Here is a 19,989-nt window from a genome sequence, read left to right on the forward strand (position 1 = left end):
CTATACTTAATGCGCATTATGAAGGCCTTATTAAACTGGTATCTCAACTGACTCAATTACATAAGACTAGAAAATGTACCTAACTGAAATGGGAGTGCTCAAATAAAAGAGAAATAAAATAGGGCTACATTATCAAAACTTCCAGCACTCCCCCTACTTGCTGATTTTGGGCAACGGCCGTAACATGGTGCTTTGCATCCACCATCAAAGCCCGCTACCGCGACAGTTCCGGTACAAGAACCGAACAAGACAAAATAATAAAGAAGACGGAGCCTTTACCTCGACAACTCATCAAAAAAGATCTTCTCCTCCCGTAGCAATAGCTGATTAGAATATGCATGAAACAAAGTGCCGTACGCGGCGGCAATTCCATGTTCGACCTCTTCAAGCCCAGACCTATATCCGGGGCGAGGTGGAGTGAGAAAACCCGACATCATGACACTCCAACGCCAGCATTGCGTGACAGAACCAAGCCACCATTATGAATAATTTATCGGCGGCCGTGGCTTCGGACAGCACCACCCTGCATGGCCTCAAGCTCGTTCTCCAGCTGCTTGATCTGGGCATGGGTCTGCTCGAGATCCTTATTGAGACGATCACGCTCAGCAATGAGCTTCTGTTCCCATTGTCGGAAGCGCTGCTCCTCGACCTTGACCTGCTCAGTGAAACGCTTCCGCAGAGCCTCCTCCTCCTCCTTGAACTTGGGGTTGTCCAGCTTCCGGGGTCGGGCCTCGCCGAACTTGCGAGTCTCCATCTGCTGTGCTCGGTAGGCCTCGTAGTGCAGCTCCTCAGTGGTGTGGATGAGGTCGAGCATGTGAGTGCGGATCAGGATGGATCGCAGCTTCTTGAAGTCACAGTGGTCCTCGTTCTCGACCTCGGCAACGCCCCAAGAGTACTGGCGGCCCTTGACGATGCGACCATCGCTGGTCTTGACATCCTTCTCGGATCCGATGACGGCAAACGGCATAGCAGCCATAAGGCTACGCGCGTGCTGAGCGGCAGCCTCATCATCCTCCTCGATAGGGGGCTGGTAGATCTTGATGTTCTGGGCCTCGATGACACTGACAATCTGTAGCAACTAGTTAGCAAAGGTGGACGTGCGGAACATGGGTGGTTTGCTTTATCGTACTCTCTGCTTGAACTTGGCCAGATCGGCGGGGCTGAGAGTATCAGCCTTGGCAATGACGGGGATCAGGTTGACTCGTGAGCAGAGGCGCTTCATGACCTCGATATCCAAGGGCTTCAGGGTGTGGCCGGTAGGGCGGATGAAGTACAGGCAGGCGTGGACACGGAGATCAATCTTGTCCTGACGGCGCGGCTGCTGCTCCTGGAGCATGTAAGACTCGTGCTGGTCGTCGAGGAACTCGATGATGGGTTGCCAAGAGTCGCGGTTGTTGACATAGTCACCGAATCCAGGGGTGTCAATGACAGTCAATCGAACTAGAGAGTATCACAAAACTCGGTCTTAGCATATTGTCTCTTCCACTGCGTTACACCTCCGTTAGGCAGCTAGGTAGCTCTTACCCTTGAAGAACTTCTCCTCGAGCTCGGCCTTGGTGATTTCAATCTCCACCGTCTTGTCGACCTGCTTCTGGTGTCGGCGCTTGTGGTCGGCGTAGTTCTTGATGGTCGTGGAGAAGAGGGTGTTGATGAAGGTCGTCTTGCCCAGACCAGACTCGCCAGCAACCTAAGAGCAAAAGCGTGCGTGTTAGTTACTGTTACCGTTGAAACAATCGAGCTCGCCAGGCCGCAGACGCGTTTGCAAACGGCAACTCTCGAGGACAATCGCGTACCATGATGGTGAAGCTAGCTCCACGCTTCGCGACAATCTTGTGTCGCTGGTTGGGCAGATTGGCAATGCCAATCGGTGAGGCGCTCTCAGCAGCTGCGGGAGCCATCTTGCACACGTGGAGGTGGAGGGGCTACGGGATGAGTGTCTTGGGGGAGCTTGAGGGACGAGCGAGAGGACGGTAGCAGACGATGGCTACAGATGCTAAGGCAAAAAGTCAAGAGACAGGAGGAGGAATATCAGGTGGCCGATGGCTCTGGTCAAACGGAAAACAAAGTGGAGGTTCGCACTTCCTGAGCTTGAACTTTCAGGGGATAGAAGGGGTTGAGGCGGTCGTATCCCCCAATTTTCCACTCTGGCGAATTGCCCAGGGGCTGCTGGTTGCTGATAGGCCAGGTAGCGGATTGGGTTTAGCGGGCTGGTACGACTGGGTTGGACTGGGGAGGGATAGGCAGAGCAGGAGCAACGGCGGTCGGTCTCCTTTTTTTTGGTGCTTGCCTTTTTGTCTGCTAGCATGAACAGGTTGGAAGCAGAAGCACTGAGTTAGGTTCTGGGTACTTTGGCCTCTCACTCTTTGCTGTGGTGCAGCCGGTGCAGTAACATGTACACACTACCTTCCAACTCCAGATTAGATGAGATGGCCAGTGCGCTCCCGGCATTACTGTATGGTGTTTGCAGTGTACGAGCACTAAAAAGTAGTCGTACCACTTTAGGCTTAGATGCTAGGAGCGGAATAAAGTGTCTGCCGGACTTTTAACGGCAAAGGAAAAAAATTGAAGAAAAAAAAGCCCCGTATCGATAAGGAAGTCGCAGCTCGTTTTTTTGATGCGACGGCGGCACAACATATCAGAGCTTCATCTCTCAGTATAGTTTGTTCATGATCATGGCAAGTGGTCGACAATGAAGACCGATTTTAGGGTATGACACAAGACTTGATTTTGATTCATCAAACCATTCCATCATCACCCAATTGCCCACTACACACAATATGCAACTGCGATTCCCACATCGATTCCGGGTCAACGGCTAACCTCGAGTCCTTCATAGTTTTCCAACTTGCTGGGCACTGTCTACTGCCAAGGCAACTTGGTCTTCAGTCCAGATGGCACCCATCTATTCTCACCCGTCGGCAACCGCGTGACCGTGTTCAACTTGGTAGAGTATGTCGTGCCGGCGCATCATGCCCATCAAAGTCTCTTGGACAAGACGAAGCTGGATGGCTAATTCGATACAATAGCAACAAATCCCATACCCTGCCATTCGCCCATCGCAAGAATATTGTTCGAATCGGCCTCTCCCCACGCGGAAACCTCCTTCTCACCGTTGACGAAGACGGCCATGCGATCCTGACCAACGTTCCCCGCCGCGTGTCCATCTATCACTTCTCCTTCAAGTCGCAGGTCACAGCGCTCTCGTTTTCACCTTCAGGCAGATACTTCGTGGTGGGATTGGGGCGCAAAGTCGAGGTCTGGCATGTGCCTTCAACTCCGGATACCAATGCCGACGGAGAGCTGGAATTTGCTCCCTTTATAAAGCGCCGCACCCTCACCGGTCACTTCGACTCGGTCCAGCATATCGAGTGGTCCAGCGACTCCCGATTCTTCTTGACAGCCTCCAAAGATTTGACGGCAAGGATATGGAGTGTGGAGGCCGAGGAAGGATTCATCCCTACCGTCCTGGGTGGCCATAAGCAAACCGTCATTGGTGCATGGTTTTCCGGAGACCAAGAGTCGATTTACACAGTCAGCAAAGATGGTGCAGTCTTTACCTGGAAATATGTTAAGCCGCTCAACTCTTCAAAAGATGACGAGGATGAGGATGACAGTGATGATGAGTCGGATATGAGATGGCGAATTGTGGAGAGACATTACTTCATGCAAGGCAGCGCACACGTGCGATGTGCTTTTTTCCACGCCGAAACGAACCTCCTAGTAGCTGGTCTATCCAACGGCCTGTTCAGTCTCTACGAAATGCCCGACTTCAACAACATCCACAAATTGAGCATCTCTCAGAGCGACGTTGACTTTGTGACGATCAACCAGAGCGGAGAGTGGCTAGCCTTTGGTGCCTCAAAGCTGGGGCAGCTGCTAGTCTGGGAGTGGCAGTCGGAGTCGTATATCCTCAAACAACAGGGTCATTTCGACTCAATAAACTCTCTCGTCTACTCGCCAGATGGTCAGAGAATCATTACTACCGCTGATGATGGCAAGATCAAGGTGTGGGACATTGAATCTGGTTTCTGTATCGTCACATTCACGGAACACACCAGCGGCGTCACGGCTTGTGAGTTTGCCAAAAAGGGAAATGTCCTCTTCACGTCAAGTCTCGATGGCTCCGTCCGGGCTTGGGATCTCATCAGATATCGAAATTTCCGTACCTTTACAGCCCCAACAAGGCTTTCTTTCACAAGCATGGCTGTTGACCCTAGTGGCGAAGTAGTAGCCGCAGGATCATTGGACTCATTTGACATTCACATCTGGTCAGTGCAGACTGGCCAACTGCTTGATCGGCTGGCTGGTCATGAGGGCCCTGTGTCTGCGCTGGCTTTTACCCCAAATGGCAACTCCTTGGTGAGTGGAAGCTGGGACAGGACAGCACGAATCTGGTCCATCTTCAACAGAACACAGACAAGCGAGCCATTGCAGCTGCAGGCCGACATTCTCGACATTGCCGTTAGACCAGATTCCCTTCAACTGGCAGTTTCCACAATTGATGGCCAATTGACTTTTTGGTCAGTATCAGAAGCTGAGCAGACGGCGGGTCTCGACGGGCGCCGCGACGTATCCGGAGGACGAAAGATGTCAGACCGGAGAACTGCTGCGAACATTGGTGGCAACAAAAGTTTCAGCACAATCAGATACAGCACCGACGGAAGCTGTCTCTTGGCCGGCGGCAACAGCAAATACATCTGCCTCTACTCCGTGTCCACCATGGTGCTGCTCAAGAAGTTTACCGTCAGCGTGAACCTGTCTCTATCCGGAACACAAGAGTTCCTCAACAGCAAGTTCCTGACCGAGGCCGGCGCCGTGGGAGAGATTGACATGCAGGGAGAGGCATCCGACCGTGAAGACCGCTTTGACGCGAGCCTGCCCGGATCGAAGCGTGGCGGTGACCCTTCGGCGAGGAAGCAGAGGCCCGAGGTTCGGGTTACGGGAGTCGCCTTTTCGCCTGCCGGTACAGCGTTTTGCGCTGCTTCGACGGAGGGCTTGCTCATTTACAGCTTGGACCACACGCTGCAGTTTGATCCGTTTGATCTCAACATTGAGATTACGCCTGCGTCGACTTTGGCCGTGATGGAGAATGAAAAGGACTACCTCAAGGCGCTGGTCATGGCATTCCGACTCAACGAAGCTGGCCTCATCAAGAGAGTCTTCCAGGCCGTTCCTCCAGCCGACATCCCTCTGGTTGTGGCCGATCTCCCCATCGTCTATGTCCCGAGACTGCTCCGCTTCGTGGCTGCCCAGACGGAGGAATCTCCGCACATTGAGTTCTGCTTGCTGTGGATCAAGGCGCTGGTTGACAAGCACGGCGCTTGGCTGACGGCTAACCGCGGAAAGGTGGACGTTGAGCTGCGCGTGGTGTCGCGTGCGGTTGTGAAGATGAGGGATGAGATTCGGCGCCTGGCTGATGAGAACGTGTACATGGTTGACTATTTGTTGAGCCAGGCTGATAATAAGGACGACAAGGACGGTAATGGCGATGTGTACTTGACGAGCGCGCAGCAGAAGACGATCGATACGATCATGAATGGCACGGGCGGGGAATCTGATGACGATGGTGAAGATGAGTGGATGGGCATGGATGATTAAACTTGATATTCTTGAATAAGGAGCATATATGGGTTTTATTTACATTAGAGCTAAAAACAAATACACAAAATGAACAAAAATCCTTAAGCCATGATGACGCTACAGTGTCGACTTGAAGGATTACAGCTTTCCATCGGCCTCCTTGGGCACATTTTGCCACGCATCGTCAAATCCAGCAGATCTCACCCACAGAGAGGGTTCCTGCGGACCCTCTGTGCTCTGCAACAAGACCTGATGCATCTTCAACCACGTCTCGTCATCCGCTATGCGAATCCACGGCCTATCAGCAAACTTTTGCGATAATTTCTGAGCGATGAAGAACGCGCGGACGACTTTGATGGTATGTCCATCGTCGAGAATCTCGTGAAACCGCGAAAGCAGATCTTCAGGCTTTGTCACGGAAGCCACAGTGCTGTCCTTTGAAGTAAACGATTTGAGGGCGTCGAGACGTAGCGGCGGACATCCGCGGGCGATGTACTGTACGATGTCGAGGCGGATCTTCCATTCGAGCATGCGAGCCTTTTGAGCGGGAGTGAGCCAATCGAAGGAGAGGAGGGTGACGAAAAGGGGCGATGAGTTGAGATGATGACTAGGGAATTCGATTGTTAGTAAGTAGAACAAAACATGTAGTTCTGGAAAGAGGAGATGAGGGGCTTACATCAAGAAGAAGTCAAACTTGGGAACATTCGGCGGATGAAAAGCCGCCGTAGCAGCAACATACGCACACGAATGAACCATCTCCGCCAACTGCTCCTCAAGCTCATCCTCTCCAACCCGAATCTGCTTCAAAAACTCCAGCGCCTCATCGGGAGCACGCACAAAGACGCCGTCGTACACCTTGTTGGAATCCCCGTACTGAGCACTCGTGGCGAGCTTTTCGCTGTACTGCCCGACGGACTCGAAGAGCTCGGGCAGGGGAGTTCTTCTCTGGGCTGATTGTGATTGGGACTGAGAGGAGGCGGCTTGCTCGACTTTTGTGAGGAACGCGCCGACGCGGTTTTCGTGGACGGCGGCTTGGGCGAGGCCTTCGGCTACAATGGCGGGTTGGTGCCATTCGATGCCGTACATGAGTTGAATAAGGGGGTGTAAGAAGCCTGGATGGAGTCATATTAACATCGTATTGTGTTGGGATTTGACATATAGGTAGTAGAAGGCTGCTTGAACACATACCAGCAAAGAGGCGTCCATAGATGGCCTCACTTCTCTCGTCTCCCTTGAACACATACTCCAGAAGAACCTTCTCCCACCCCTTTTCCTCAATCTCGTCTTGAAAGAATTTCAGAAAGTCGGGATAGTGTTTTCCCTTTCCGAGGTACGGACAATCTGCTGACCACCCACTCTTGAGCTCCTTGACGACATCAGGATGAGTATTCATGGCCTTGATTTGATAGGAGTGGTTCTCAGCGTAGGCTTGCTCGAGGACGCTGGGGGAGGCGCCGGTGGCATAGAGAGAGAGGAGAAGATGAACAGTCTAGTTTTGATTCTCTTAGTTTGATTGAAACCCAGAAATGATGAATGGGGATCTCATATGAAGGGTAGAGTAGACGAAAATGGAGATATATTATGAGCCCAACTGGAGAGAGCTTACATGATTATGAAAGCCTTCCGCATTGAAGAATACATGGTGGCTCTATATTACTTCAGTTAGTTTATTATTTGGTCAAGATTTAATGAGAGAAGAGTATACCTCTAGATCCTTTTGTAAAAGCTCAGAGACCTTTGCGGCAGACTCTTCCGTCTGCGCCCACCTCAACAAGCCCGTATCAGTGGCGGGGACTCGAATCTGCCACGGCGTCGCCATAATTGAAGCAGGATGAATTTTGCTTAGATTGGGAAGTACAGGTACTTGAGTCGCTTGAATCGAGCGTATCGGATTGTATCTGAAATTCAATCGTAAATGCAAATAAAAAACACTTGGTCGCGTTCTCAATAGCAGTGAGGATAGAACAAGTCTCATAGCGTCAAAATAGAGGCAAGGCGGGCAACAAGAATTAGTTTATAGCTCTGCCATTGCATCACAAACCACGTGCCTCCCACCAACAGCTCCGTCCAATCGCAGACATTCAAGATTTAATATTCCGATGTAGCAAGTCGGAAATGCATCAAGGTTGCATCAAAGTTGCATTTCTCATGGATGACAAATTCTTGTGTTATTCAAGGTTCGTTGATGACGGGCCTTGTGTCTGTCAACGGACTTAGTATGGTATGCCGAGCTGCGGATTGGTCCAAATGGAAAATGAGGGGGGACTTTGTTACTCAGGAATTACTCCGAGTCAAAATGGCAAATGGACATGCATGTCGAATTTGGAGGGAATTGGAGAAATGGGAATCATGACGCCCAAAGCTGAGGCGAGGTTGGAGAGGGGCTGTCAATGTCACGTTTACATCATAGCAAGTAACTTGAATCCGATGCCAAACGGTACTAGCCGTGATGGCTCCTGAACAGATCAAACCGATGTAAACATTGATAAATAAACAGCTGTAATTAATTGGTTAATTCACATTGTCAACATCGACAAGGAGGCAGAAGTTGGGGGGGTATGTGTGTGATATCATTGTTTGCCCGCCGCCTTTTGCCAATCTGATTCTATCTCAAAAGCATCCATCCTGCTCATTTTCTGAGCTCCCTTATTTTGTTTGTGTAAGAACCCTTTCCCATCATCATCGTCAACTTTTTTTTATTTCCATCCCGTGCCCAAGTGGCTGTATATATTTTGCCTGGTTTCGTCCAAGTAGAGAGGAGGAAAAAATCAATCCAAAGAAAAAAGAAAACTCAAAAAGAAATCGTTAAATCATGAGCACGCTTAAGCCTTTCGCTTCTTGGAGGGCTGGGCATCATCCTCATCCTCGTCCATCTCCTCGTCAGACTCAAAGTTGATGTCGCTCAGGGCATCCTGCTCTTGGGCCGCCACTATTGACGTCTTAGCACTGTTGTTCATGCATCCTCCGATTCCTCCGATGAATTGTCAGAGGCGTGAATGTACTCACAGAAGTACTTGATGGCGCCGGGCCAGAGATCCTCGGCGATGCAGACGGCAAGGTCGTCAGCGGTGGGGAAGATCTCCATCTCGTACTCGTCGTCATCATCATCCTCGTCCTCCTCCTCGGGCTCCTCCTCGACCTCCTTGCCCTCCTTGCGGGCCTTGCGCTTCTCCTGCTCCTCCTTGAGGGCAGCCTGGTTCTCCTCCTCGGAGATGCTCAGGCCGCGGAAGCCAAACCAGGCGAAGAAGCTGACGCCGTCGAGGCCGGTGCTCTCCATCTGGCTCTTGAGCTTCTTCTTGGCCTCGGTGTCGTCACCCTTGCCGGCCTTGTCGTCCTCCCAGACCTGGTAGACGAGGTCCAGCATGCCGCTGGTCAGGTCCTTGTCGGCCTTCCAGTTGATCTTGACAGGCTCGCTGACGAGGCCCGCCCAGCCATCCTTGTTGCGGCGCCACCAGAACTTCTTCTCGAGAACCTTGTTCTCAAAGTACTCGTTCTCGCTGAACTCGAACTTGATGGAGATGCTGCGAGGGTCGCCGTTGGGCAGCTCAAAGCGCTCCACAGACAGGTTGACCAGAGAGCTCAGGAGGACGGCTGAGTCGGTGGGCTGGACGTACTCGTCGATATCCGGGGGGGCCTGCTCGAAGACGAGGGGCCAGAAGTTGGGGATCTCAGAGACGACCTTGGCACGCTTGGCGTACAGGTCCTTGGTGAGCTTGGCCTGTTGGCGGACTGCGAGGCGAGGATAGTGTTAGCTTGCGGCTCATTTATTCACATCAATCAATAGAATGGTGGAGGCTTCAAATAGTTCACTCTTCTTCTTATGCCATTCGCAGCGGGAAACAAGACATGTCGGGCAGGATCTCGACGAGTATCTTGCCGCCGAGACTGCGAAGCAACAAGGTTCATGTTAAGAGCAACAGCCTTTCCGCCTCTATCTCATCACTTTTCACCAAGGTGAAGTGGAAGAATGAATGAATGGGCAAGATTCATATTTGTTCAGGTGTGTGGCAAATGCTGGCGCGGGGTGACTTACGAAGCTCAAGCTCAACCTCCTCGAAATCATCCTCGAGGTCCTCCAGGATCTCGTAGGAGATGGGGTTGTCAATGTTCTCAGCAGACATGGCGACTGTAGTGAGGTGTGTGTAGTGTTGCGATAATAAAAAGAGCTGGTGGTTTGACGGTTGTAAGTTTTGGGACGGAGGGGGAGCTGGTGCTTTATACCTTGGTATGTACGTACCTAGCAGTGCCTGAGGTAAGGTATGGTGGAAATCAGGTACCGACGGATTAGTATGACGTCTGGGCTGGCTGATGGGGTAGGAGAAAATTTTCTCAGCTTGCTGAAGGAAACAAATCAATGCCGAGAGTAGTATGGAGTATCTACATGTACCTAATGGCATGCAAGAGAAAAAAAATGGATGGACGTCGAAAGAGCTTGCAGGCAGATTTGCTTGGGTGTGAGTGGACGGAGCTACAGTTGCTGGTCGCGGTACCTTGCCTAGCACGGCATCGGCTCCCTGGCACTTGGGCGGCCTTGGGCTCGAATAGGCAAAACCAGGGTGCAGTAAACCCGCTGGAGCTTGGTGAAGGGTCCACTGACTCGAAGCTCTTGCAGCGGAGGGTCCACTGGAAAGGGCAGCCTAAAGAAAAAAAGAAAAAATTGAGATGGGAGTTGTTGGGGAGCGGTACTCGACGAGGACATGCAATTTGTATAGCGAGAGCAGGTCACCGATAGTTTTTCTTGCATTGTATTGCTCTAGAGCTCCACTCAAAGGGAAGATGAGCGTTAAAATGCATGAAATTAGAAGAAGAGAGGAGAAGAGGCCAGAACTTTAGTCAAGGCGGCCCCAGATGCGGCGAGACGGACAAACGCCACCCCCTCCAAAGCTTTCTTTTTCTTTCAATCTCTTTTTGATGTGGATTCTGGGCATTGCTGCTAATATGCTGAATGAAGCATGGATGTTACAAAGGAATAAGATAAATGCAATAGAAATGCCAGGTATAAGCGCCGATAGAACATGATGGCTGGTATGCGGAAAGCTGCATGTTGGGGAGTGTGTAGTTGCAGACAAAAAGCTCGGATGGCGCATTGTGAGTGAGATGCTGTCTCTTGCCTGAGCTCACTTCCTATCCAACACAGTACAGTATCAGATCACACCCCATTCATTTATTCATCCTATTCAACCACTTTCTGTAACAAAATGATTCTCATTGTGATATTTGACAATGTGCCTGTCCTTGAACATTTTCTTCTGCAAAATTTCTTATCTGCAACTGATAAGCCGTGCCCCTCCCCCGCCTCAAACTCATCAATCAACCAAATCAACCCCCCACCTTTCAATGTTATGTTCGATATCCTCTCCTTGAACATCTGAAACCGCCTCAACAATAACAATCACGACATCGAACAATAGCTTGACGGCACAATTATTTCTTCTGTTAATTTCAGTTTCACAGCAGTTTCACATCTTTGTTCAATCTGCAACCGTCTTTCATCAGCTCAACCAATATGAGATGACGCCGCCTATTTAAGCCTTCCTATCTTCTTCATTTTACAAGGCAAAAGGTGTTTTCTTTCATCCTCTCCCATCTCTATCATCTCCATCTCCGTCCTCATCTCCCTCACCACCTTCATCCTCATACATCAAAGTTTCGTTGCTAAGCCTCAACAGCCAAACACATAGATTCGCATCTCTACCTCCCACCTGGGCACATTTTCGTTATGGACGCCACAATGCCCACCCCAATCGATCTTGGACAGCCAACCAAGCTCAACTGCGAAGTCGCAGTCTTCAGTGGCGCCTCCGGTCTTGAGGCTCAAGCCATGGGCGCCAAACGCATCGAGCTCAACGCTCCAGGCTCGTACGATGAAGGCGGCCTCACGCCCCCCGTCAAGGAGCTGACCTCGATTGCCTCGCAGCTTGAAATTGCCGTCCGCGTCATGATTCGCCCTCGTGGCCCGCCTCGCACTCCCGTCCAGCAAGGGGGACAAGACCAACAGAAGAAGAAAGCGGAAGAGGAAGAAAAGGTCGAGGTCCAAGTTCAATATGACCCTCTCCAAGACTTCATCTACACCGACGCCGAGATCGCTCTCATGGAGCAAGCCATCCACAACTTCAAGGCCACCAGAGTGATGAACCCCATCCGCGGCGATGGTTTTGTCTTTGGCATCCTCAAGCTCCAGACCAAGCCTTCCACTCTCGCCAAGTACCCAGACCTCACGGTCACCATCGACGAGGAGCGCTGCAAACTCCTCATCGACGCCGCCCGCCCCTTCCCCTGCGTCTTCCACCGCGCCTTCGACCCCATCGCCGCCAGCGAGCGCTGGTCCAAGGGCGTCGACATCCTCGTCCGCTGCGGCTTCGACGGCGTCCTGACCTCGGGCGGCATCGGCAACGCGCACGATAACCTCGAGAAGCTCGACGCAATCTGCCACCGCGCCGCCCCCGGCAGCCTGCAGGTCATAGCCGGCGGCGGCGTCCGCCGCAACAACGTCCACAAGTCCGTGGCCCAGCTCTCCGTCCACGGCACTAAGAGTGTCTGGATTCACACCGCCTCGCTGGCCAACAAGGTCGACAAGGACGGCCGCCGCGTCGAGGAGTTGGACGCGCGCGGACTGACGGGGATCATTTCTGTGATGAATGCCACAAAGCCCGACTAGAAGTCTCCGGCTGACCATTGGCGCGAACACTATGCCCATCTTTACCAGTAGCGGTGAGATCTCGTCCTTGTTTTTTTCCTTTGTGCAGAAAGAATCTCTCGAAAAGTTGACACCGTTGCGAATTTAACATCACTCTCTACATTTGAGGACACGATTTCAGCATCTTCTCGAACGTTTTACTTTTCCTATTTCCCCCTTGTTGTCTCTTTTTACACTGGAGTGGATGAACTTATCATTCCATTCATTTGGTAACCAGCAGGCGGCTTTTTTCTTTCTCTCTTTCTTCCCCTCCCCTAAAAGCATCACGACAAGAACAAAGATGGCAACGTTGCTAAAGGATAGATCTGATGGCCTTCAGGGCATACCACGTACTGGCTCACAAAAAGTTTAGATTCACATGAGACATTTCGAGCAATAGAACCGCGATTGCAAAATTCGATTAAGTTATATTTCCTCTCTTCTTTTAAATCGTAAATTAAATACAGCGCATTATCGTGACAAACGCTTTCATCTATATATACCTTCTAAATCTCCCACAAGAACATCCACTAGCAGTCACCCTTGCCATGAGCCAGACCCAAGCAGTTAGCGATCTTGTAAAAGATGTCGACGTTGTTGTAAGTACCGCCAAAAGTCTCCTGGCAAGGGCCAAGGGCAAAGACGGGCACGTCAGTCAGAGAGTGGACGCCCTGAGCCTCGGAGGTGGGAATGGTTCCGTTGATGACGATGCCGTCGACGCCGTCCTCGGGATTGACAAAGTACTCGCTGCCAATGGGAGTGGCGGGCAGGCGAGGGCCGTTCTTGTGGACCTTGTAGTTCTCACGGTGGTCAGGGGCAGCACCGACACCACCGGCAATGGCGTAGCGAGGCTCCCAGTTGGTAGGGAAGTTGACGCCAGTGCCATAGCTGATCTTGCCGTCCTTCTTGGTGTACTGGGAGAGACCAGACTTTTCGTAGACGCCAATGGCATTGCGCTTGGCGCGCTCGTCCTTCTGGGCGGTCAGGTATTCGGTATCGGCAGAGCCAAAGACGCTGTAAGGTTTAAAAGTGTTAGTGGCCAGTCAAATGATATAGCAAGGGAGACAGGGGAGAGGATAAAGATGAAGGTTACATACTCAAAGCCGTGGCCGTGGTCAGCAGATACGACAATCAGCGTCTCTTCATAGATACCCAGCTGCTTGAGCTTGGCAACAGTAGCACGGACGGTGTCGTCGAGCTCCAAAAGATCACCCAGAGCACGATCGTAGTCAAGGACGTGCATTTGCTTGTCGATGGAAGCAGCCTCGGACATGAGGAAGAATCCCTCCTTGCCACCGCGCTTGTGCAGGATATCAACAGCCTTGAGGGTCATCTCCTTGAGACCGGGCAGGTCAAGAGCAGGTCCCTTTCCACCCTTGGGGTCGTTCTTGAAGGCCTTGAGGTTGTCCTTGTAGATGTTGCGGTCCAGCCAGACGGGCATGACACCCTGGCAAAAGACACCAAGAGCCTTCTTGTTGTTGTCGGCAGCGAGGAGGGACTTCTTGTCAGTGCTGACAGAGTAGCCCTTCTTGGCGAACTCGGCATAGTAGTCCTTGCCCTGGTAAGAACCGGTACCGGGGAGGAACTGCTCAGCACCGCCACCGAAGAAGACATCAGGACCACCGTGGTTGGTCCAGGAGTAGTTGGTCATGCCGTGGAGGGCCTGGTCAATCAGAGAGCCGTACTCGCTGCGACGGCGAGTGTGGCCACTGAGAGCAATGGGAGTGGCATCGGCAAGGAAAGCGGTAGAAACAGCACCCCAGACACCTTTCTAAGGCTGAGTGTTAGCCAATTGCTCATCATATTCGCATTGGTTATTGTATACTTACGCGGACGCGGCGAAAGATCTCAACAATGGTCTCAACCTTGGGGTCATCGAAGGCGTTCGGAGAGGAGTCGGCGTGGACACTAAACATATCTGTTAGCTTTCTATCGGACATGATGCCCTTTCTAGCCGGAAAGACTGTACCCCATAGCGTTGACGGTGCTCTTGTGACCAGAGTAGAGAGCAGAGGCAGAGTTGGCAGAATCGGTAATGTAGCTGTCAATGGAGTGTGTCATCTGGTGGCCCAGGACGGGGAACTCGTCAAGCTGTAGACGAGTTTGGTATTTGCCGTTGATGCTCTGGTGTCCGAGGAGACGGGCAGCGGTGATCTACACCAGCATCAATGGTTAGCGCATTAGGAGATCAGGCTGCTCACAACTCAATCGCAAACATACCATGTTGGTGGTCATGCCGTCACCAATGAAGAAGATGACATTCTTGGCCCTCTTCTTGGTGTGGAGGTCGCGGACAACCCACTTGGCGGTGGTCTTCTCGCCATTGTAGTAGTTCAAGGTGACGGTGTAAGTGCCCGGCTCGTAGAGGGCAATCTTACGGTACGCCTTGGAGGCGACGTTGACAACGGAGGGCTTGTGGGCGTCTTGAGCAAAGAGGTCCTCATACCAGTTGAACGTCCACTTCTCGAGCGAAGGCTCCGTGATGTCAAAGGCTTTGGCAAAGTCCTTGGCCTTGCCGCCGTCCTTGGAGATGGTCACTTTGAACTTCTCGTCGGGCTTGCCTTTGTGAGCGGCCTCGGAGCCGTTGACGGGAGCGTGAACCTCGACACGCAAGTCAAACAGCTGGCCGGGGAGGAAGTCGCTCTGGTCGGGAGGCAGAACACATCCCAGAGTCGGGCATGTTCCCAGGCGCTGGAAGGTCTGGGCAGAGACGCCCGACAGCGAGGCTGCGAGGAGGCTGACAACTCCAAATTTGGCAATCATCTTGGGCTGTGGCAGCTATCCAAGCTATACAAGGAATTGAGGAGTGCAATGACTGCAGGGCAGCTGGGGGGCAAGCAAGAGGAGCGGCATGACAAGGGCTCGTCAGTCCCTTATATACAAATATGACGGGCGATCCGGTCCTCGCGTGACGACTATGCCGAGCAACGCAAAATGTTGCAGCCAGCGGACAATTCCGTTAGCTTCCCTGGCCGTGTGCAGCATTGAGCAGACGGAGAGGGATGCAAGGCACCTTGCAACTTGGTCGAAGGGCATCATCATCCCTGCATTGTCAGTCCATGGCGTCTGGGCTAGAACCACCGGCTATGGGCGAATACACGAATGTGAGGTAGCATCCATCGCTCTATGATACCCCATTGGCTCAACCGGGCCCTTTCTCGCGTGGGGGAAATGCACGTTGCAGATTGCAGACGCCTGCTGTCTACTTGGGTGTGCTCGAAGCCATGCTTCTTCCATCGCGATGCCAAGCAACGTGGCGACACAAGAAGCAGTCCCCTTATTGTCGAGCACACAAGCACGTGTCGTCTCGATGCCTGCCAAAATCGAGAGTCCGAGGCCCTGCAGTAGGCGGCGATGGTCGTAGCTCTTGGCATTCTCTAGCAAAATCCAGGGCCCAGCTTGGCGTATCCGGATCTCGTCCGCCAGAATGATGCCAGTCGTGGAGAAGTAAAGCAACCGTGCAGTCTTGATAACCTCATCCGTCAAAGTCGTTAGTTCGCGGGTTTCAAGGGACTTTCGTCTGCAGCCGAAGGTCTGTCGATCTTGGCGCTCGTCCCGTGGGTTGAGGTCATCATTTCATTGGGCGCTCAGAGCTGGCCCTGGTTCGTGTTTGCCCTGCGATTCGACAATTCAAAAGTTCACAGACTCCACAAGCCGACAGGCACCGGCAGCCATCTGAGGTGGTACTGCTGGAATTAGACGTGTTAGACTAGGTTTTTCTGTTATTGTTATGCTTATTTCTTGTTTTCTGGATGGGTAGGTGACCTTCGCCCCCGCGGTATAATAAGAGGACAATGCAGATCCAAATTGAAGAGGTTTGCGTTGCTGTCGATCTCGTACTGTAGGATTTCCTCGTATTGTGCTGTTTCTTTTGTCCTTGCTTCAAAAATAAGCATGGCAGGCAGGAAATACTGTCGCCGTCAAGTATAAACCCCGGCGTCAGCACATCCCGGCTTGCATGTCGCAAGGTTGCACGGCATCCAGAGCTGAACAGCCTCTCGGTCGCTCTCACGCAACGGACGATACCGATACGTCCAACGAGGCCGGTTTAAGTGGGCAGCATTGACAAATAGCCCACGTCAAGACGAACTAGAGGCCAACCTCGTCTCAATCCGTTGACCGACGCTGCGTTTGTCGACTCTGAGTTGGGCCCACGCAGACTCACTCGTCAGCTCGGTCCATCAGTCGATAGTCTTGATATTTAACCTTGGTTCAAGCTTAATTCGGGGCGCGTGCTTTTCGGACAGAGCCCGGTCGGCAGCCTTTTAGGCGTAGGATCGTGGCCACATGGGTGACTATCATCGTCGTGTTTCATTAATGCCGTTGTTGCCTTTGCATCTACGGGGTATGAAGTATATGGATTGAAGTTGTTATCGCGGCTTACTTAATCCCCAGCATCGAGGGAGGCATCCCAAGGCAGGAGCATCCATTCTCACTACCGACTACGTACCAGTTGCTCTTCAGTTGAGATCTACCTACCTAGATATTCAATGTTATAACTATTACAGCAGCCGCGTAATAAAAAACAGGCTGAAGTTCGTTTCGAGTTTACACTCCTCACTTCATCTGTTCTTGGCTCATCGCATCGTCTAGTCGAATACATGCAAGTGGCTATTGTAAAAGTCGATTGAATAAATCATTAGCTGAGATACTTTGAAATCGGAAGCTTTAATGACGTCAAAATACAGTAATTCGCAGATATACAGCAACCGCCGCTCTGCTTCGTAAAGGGGGCTGGAATGCTCCAAACTCCAACGGCCAGCTTCTTCTCCATCTCTCTGGAATGCACTCACTTACATGGAAACCCCATACCATATAAACCCTCTTGTGCAATCGAGGAGAGAGAGGGGGCCTGATGGCACAATGCGACTCAAAAAGAAACATAGAATTTGAGTAAATTCACGCAGTTCTCCTCTAGCATGTCTAATCAAACCGTACAAGACATCCTCCAATACCAATTTCGAACCCCCAAGCTTCTCGAAGAAGCTCTCCGAGCCCCAGGCACAGATCCAACAACCACCCGCCAAAGCCCCAGAGCCCATGGAAACAAAGGTCTAGCCATGATTGGAGACGCCGTCCTCCGACTCGCCGTAGTCGACGACGGCATCATCGATGGCAAAACTACTCGTGAGCTTCCTATATTATCCATGAACCATCTTGAATTCTCTTCCAAGCTGATATGAGCTTACAGAAAGCTGCCATCAAATGTGCGTGGCCGAAATCTCGAACATTGCTTTGAGCAAGACGCTGAAGAAATGGGAAATCGGTCAATTTGTCAAGTTGCATCCGGGTCAAAAGGGCGTCATAACTACTGGTACAGGCGCCTCCACTGCTGAGGCGCTGGTTGGTGCTGTGTGGATTGATTCGGATCGAGACTTTACCACTGTTCATCGTGTCATCCATAATCTTGACATTGCCAGTGAATTCTTGCATAATGGAAATCACCTATGTGGTAAGGCCGAGACGGCTGTAGCAGCATAAAAATAGTAACCCAAGATCAAAGTTACTATACAAATAACAAGGATAATCTGTGTTTGCTTAATCTCTTGTAAACATACTATGCAGATAGTCACCGAGAATTCACAAAAAGCCATTAAGAGACTACTATCTTTTATCATTTTATTATTTACCTCGTTTATCGTCTATTCATGCTAATTTATACTCAACGTTGCTACGGCCTCTTCCACATTAACCACCGCCACCGGTGTGGCATCTTGACTCTCCCCACTAGGTGTACCGCTTTCCGCAAGATTCGTAATCTGTGCCGATGCTGTCCCCTTTTCTAAATCTTTCCAAGCCGGTTTGTTGATCCTGTCTGCGTCCGCTTCGCTCTTAAAGTGATATCCTCTCGCCCTAGGTCTTTCGCCTGTGCCTTCAGGAAACACAGGCTCATATGAAGCAATAAACCGACGCGCTTCCTCCCCGAAGACCGCTTGCCCTTTAGCAAGAGCCTCGCGAATTCCCACGAAGAATTCGTTAACGACGTGATGATTGTGGATCTGTAGGAGGTTCCAACCCAGCATCTCTTTGGCATTGAGTAGGTGGTGGAGGTAGGCTCTGTGGTGTTTAGAGCAAGTGTAGCATTTACAGCCTTCTACCAAGGGTACAACGGCTGTGTTGTGCTCTGGAGACCACATGTTGATTCCGAGAGGTCGTACTTCATCAACGCTAGGGGATGGAAAAGTGAATGTCATGGCGACACCAGCATCAGAAGTGATATTTGCAAAGGACAATGTACAGATGTCGATGCCAAGGGAAATCTGACGCAGAACCTCTTGTGGAGTTTTGGGAGGATCCATGCACAACTTAGGAAGAGGTGCCAACGGAGGATAGTTGACAAGGTCAGGAAGCAGGTTTGCATCGTAAACCGCCAGGCCATCTAGCTTTCCAAGCACATCTTCTGATAGATGTCTCAAATAGTCCCACTGGATGGGATACTCGACTGGAAGCACTGGGGCAAACACAGAGCTATCCAAAGAATCTGTAGATTTAGACGATGCCAGCTTGCCCAAGAATTCATCCAACCATACTTCGGTCCTTTCCACCATTCGCACCAGCTTCTTGGACGAGGGTGTCGCGCTGGTGTGTGGCAAGTCGGCCATTGGCAGCACGATATCAGGTTGCAGCGCCTGGACATAAGATGCAAATTCAGGCACCGTCACATTGCGGAATCCGGTAGAAGTGAAGACGGCGAGAGCCTTGGGCGTGTTTCCAAACGGAGTTGTAATGGCCGGGCACCGCCGTGGACCAAGTACTGAAAGAGTATTTGACGGCAGGGCTGTAAATATATGCAACCGGCGTGAACCCTCTCTGCCAGGAGTGTGCTGAATGGGAGGCTCCTTTTTCTCAATAACTACCCGATACGATCAGTCAATGACCTAGTCATAAGTATAGGTAGATTTGATGACTTACAGTCTTCCAGCGCCATATACACTCCGTTTACAGATGTGTGTCTCTTGAGGTTGTCGGGAGTGAGATGGGGAATCGCCCCGCGGGATGTGACTGCGAAGAAGTTTGGTGTTTCGACGACCTTTTTGCCAGGAAAAGACAACTTTCCAAGACGGGCGGCAGAGCCATCGGCGGCGGCAGAGCTAATGAGCTCGAAGATTTTGCGGCCAGACATGTCGGAAGAATTCTCAAGGCTTGGGCCGCTCATTTTGAGTTGCCACCCCTCCAGGGTTGGAGAGTGAGAAAAAAATAAGAGGATAAGGAAGTAAACTGCAAATGAATCTATGAAACAAACGGTATATGAAAAAATAGTCACGATGAACGCATCAACTTTATAGTCTATGCATCAAACGCTCGAACGACAGAATGATCGAATCTCACAATCCTTCTGTGATATGGAGAATACTCATACTCTCGACAATTCATCCTGGCTGCGGTGCTTGACTGATAAGACACTTTGTTCGTCTTATCTTTTGCCGATATTTTACCGACACTTAGCACATGCGCTTGGCCTCTTGCAGCCATTGCGTCTAAATCCCGAATCTTCAAAGAGACGGACCCTTTAATGGAGTAGAAAATACGCATCAAATGCCGGTTGGATGCCTTTTAGTAGCGAGATGAAGCCAGAGGATTTGCCGAGAAAGACTTCGTATTCATATGAGTATGTACTGTAAATACACGTATCTCGCCTGCTGTTCTCCTTTATCTCCGAGAGTCTATTCCAGTTAGTAGGTAGTTTATTGAAGCCCTCAGCGCATAGTGCATGAACGCATCCGTCAACCATC

The 19,989-nt window shown here is 51.2% G+C and overlaps 8 protein-coding genes across 8 annotated transcripts; 3 read left to right on the top strand and 5 right to left on the bottom strand.

The window, feature by feature from the left end:
• Positions 1-286: 286 nt before the first annotated feature.
• On the bottom strand, positions 287-2,098 carry M431DRAFT_466258 (hypothetical protein). The gene is made up of 4 exons (XM_024915396.1): positions 1,794-2,098; positions 1,525-1,687; positions 1,130-1,440; positions 287-1,069 (listed from the first exon to the last, which is right to left on the bottom strand). The coding sequence occupies exons 1-4, from the start codon at positions 1,896-1,898 to the stop codon at positions 491-493; spliced, it is 1,158 nt and encodes a 385-aa protein (XP_024772259.1). The 5' UTR covers positions 1,899-2,098; the 3' UTR covers positions 287-490.
• A 591-nt stretch (positions 2,099-2,689) lies between these two features.
• On the top strand, positions 2,690-5,598 carry M431DRAFT_521728 (hypothetical protein; the record flags this gene model as incomplete). Its single annotated transcript, XM_024920478.1, has 3 exons — positions 2,690-2,707; positions 2,837-2,949; positions 3,027-5,598. 3 exons carry the CDS (start codon positions 2,690-2,692, stop codon positions 5,596-5,598), a joined length of 2,703 nt encoding a protein of 900 aa, XP_024772260.1.
• A 120-nt stretch (positions 5,599-5,718) lies between these two features.
• On the bottom strand, positions 5,719-7,399 carry M431DRAFT_496911 (hypothetical protein; the record flags this gene model as incomplete). Its single annotated transcript, XM_024917539.1, has 5 exons — positions 5,719-6,187; positions 6,257-6,692; positions 6,769-7,069; positions 7,187-7,228; positions 7,286-7,399. The coding sequence occupies 5 exons, from the start codon at positions 7,397-7,399 to the stop codon at positions 5,719-5,721; spliced, it is 1,362 nt and encodes a 453-aa protein (XP_024772261.1).
• An 822-nt stretch (positions 7,400-8,221) lies between these two features.
• M431DRAFT_466396 (hypothetical protein) lies at positions 8,222-9,845 on the bottom strand. The gene is made up of 5 exons (XM_024915397.1): positions 9,802-9,845; positions 9,614-9,746; positions 8,720-9,309; positions 8,587-8,695; positions 8,222-8,509 (listed from the first exon to the last, which is right to left on the bottom strand). Exons 2-5 carry the CDS (start codon positions 9,699-9,701, stop codon positions 8,403-8,405), a joined length of 894 nt encoding a protein of 297 aa, XP_024772262.1. The 5' UTR covers positions 9,702-9,746; positions 9,802-9,845; the 3' UTR covers positions 8,222-8,402.
• Positions 9,846-11,311: 1,466 nt separating this feature from the next.
• M431DRAFT_90234 (hypothetical protein) lies at positions 11,312-12,238 on the top strand (the record flags this gene model as incomplete). Its single annotated transcript, XM_024924128.1, has 2 exons — positions 11,312-11,531; positions 11,619-12,238. 2 exons carry the CDS (start codon positions 11,312-11,314, stop codon positions 12,236-12,238), a joined length of 840 nt encoding a protein of 279 aa, XP_024772263.1.
• A 548-nt stretch (positions 12,239-12,786) lies between these two features.
• M431DRAFT_483732 (hypothetical protein) lies at positions 12,787-15,019 on the bottom strand (the record flags this gene model as incomplete). Its single annotated transcript, XM_024916145.1, has 5 exons — positions 12,787-13,270; positions 13,354-14,027; positions 14,086-14,164; positions 14,226-14,410; positions 14,477-15,019. The coding sequence occupies 5 exons, from the start codon at positions 15,017-15,019 to the stop codon at positions 12,787-12,789; spliced, it is 1,965 nt and encodes a 654-aa protein (XP_024772264.1).
• A 2,029-nt stretch (positions 15,020-17,048) lies between these two features.
• M431DRAFT_146897 (hypothetical protein) lies at positions 17,049-17,859 on the top strand. Its single transcript, XM_024912741.1, has 2 exons — positions 17,049-17,383; positions 17,448-17,859. The coding sequence occupies exons 1-2, from the start codon at positions 17,176-17,178 to the stop codon at positions 17,735-17,737; spliced, it is 498 nt and encodes a 165-aa protein (XP_024772265.1). The 5' UTR covers positions 17,049-17,175; the 3' UTR covers positions 17,738-17,859.
• A 48-nt stretch (positions 17,860-17,907) lies between these two features.
• M431DRAFT_89871 (hypothetical protein) lies at positions 17,908-19,412 on the bottom strand (the record flags this gene model as incomplete). Its single annotated transcript, XM_024924073.1, has 2 exons — positions 17,908-19,109; positions 19,169-19,412. The coding sequence occupies 2 exons, from the start codon at positions 19,410-19,412 to the stop codon at positions 17,908-17,910; spliced, it is 1,446 nt and encodes a 481-aa protein (XP_024772266.1).
• Positions 19,413-19,989: the final 577 nt, after the last annotated feature.

Source organism: Trichoderma harzianum, assembly GCF_003025095.1.
Source record: "Trichoderma harzianum CBS 226.95 unplaced genomic scaffold M431scaffold_9, whole genome shotgun sequence".
NCBI lineage: Eukaryota > Fungi > Ascomycota > Sordariomycetes > Hypocreales > Hypocreaceae > Trichoderma > Trichoderma harzianum.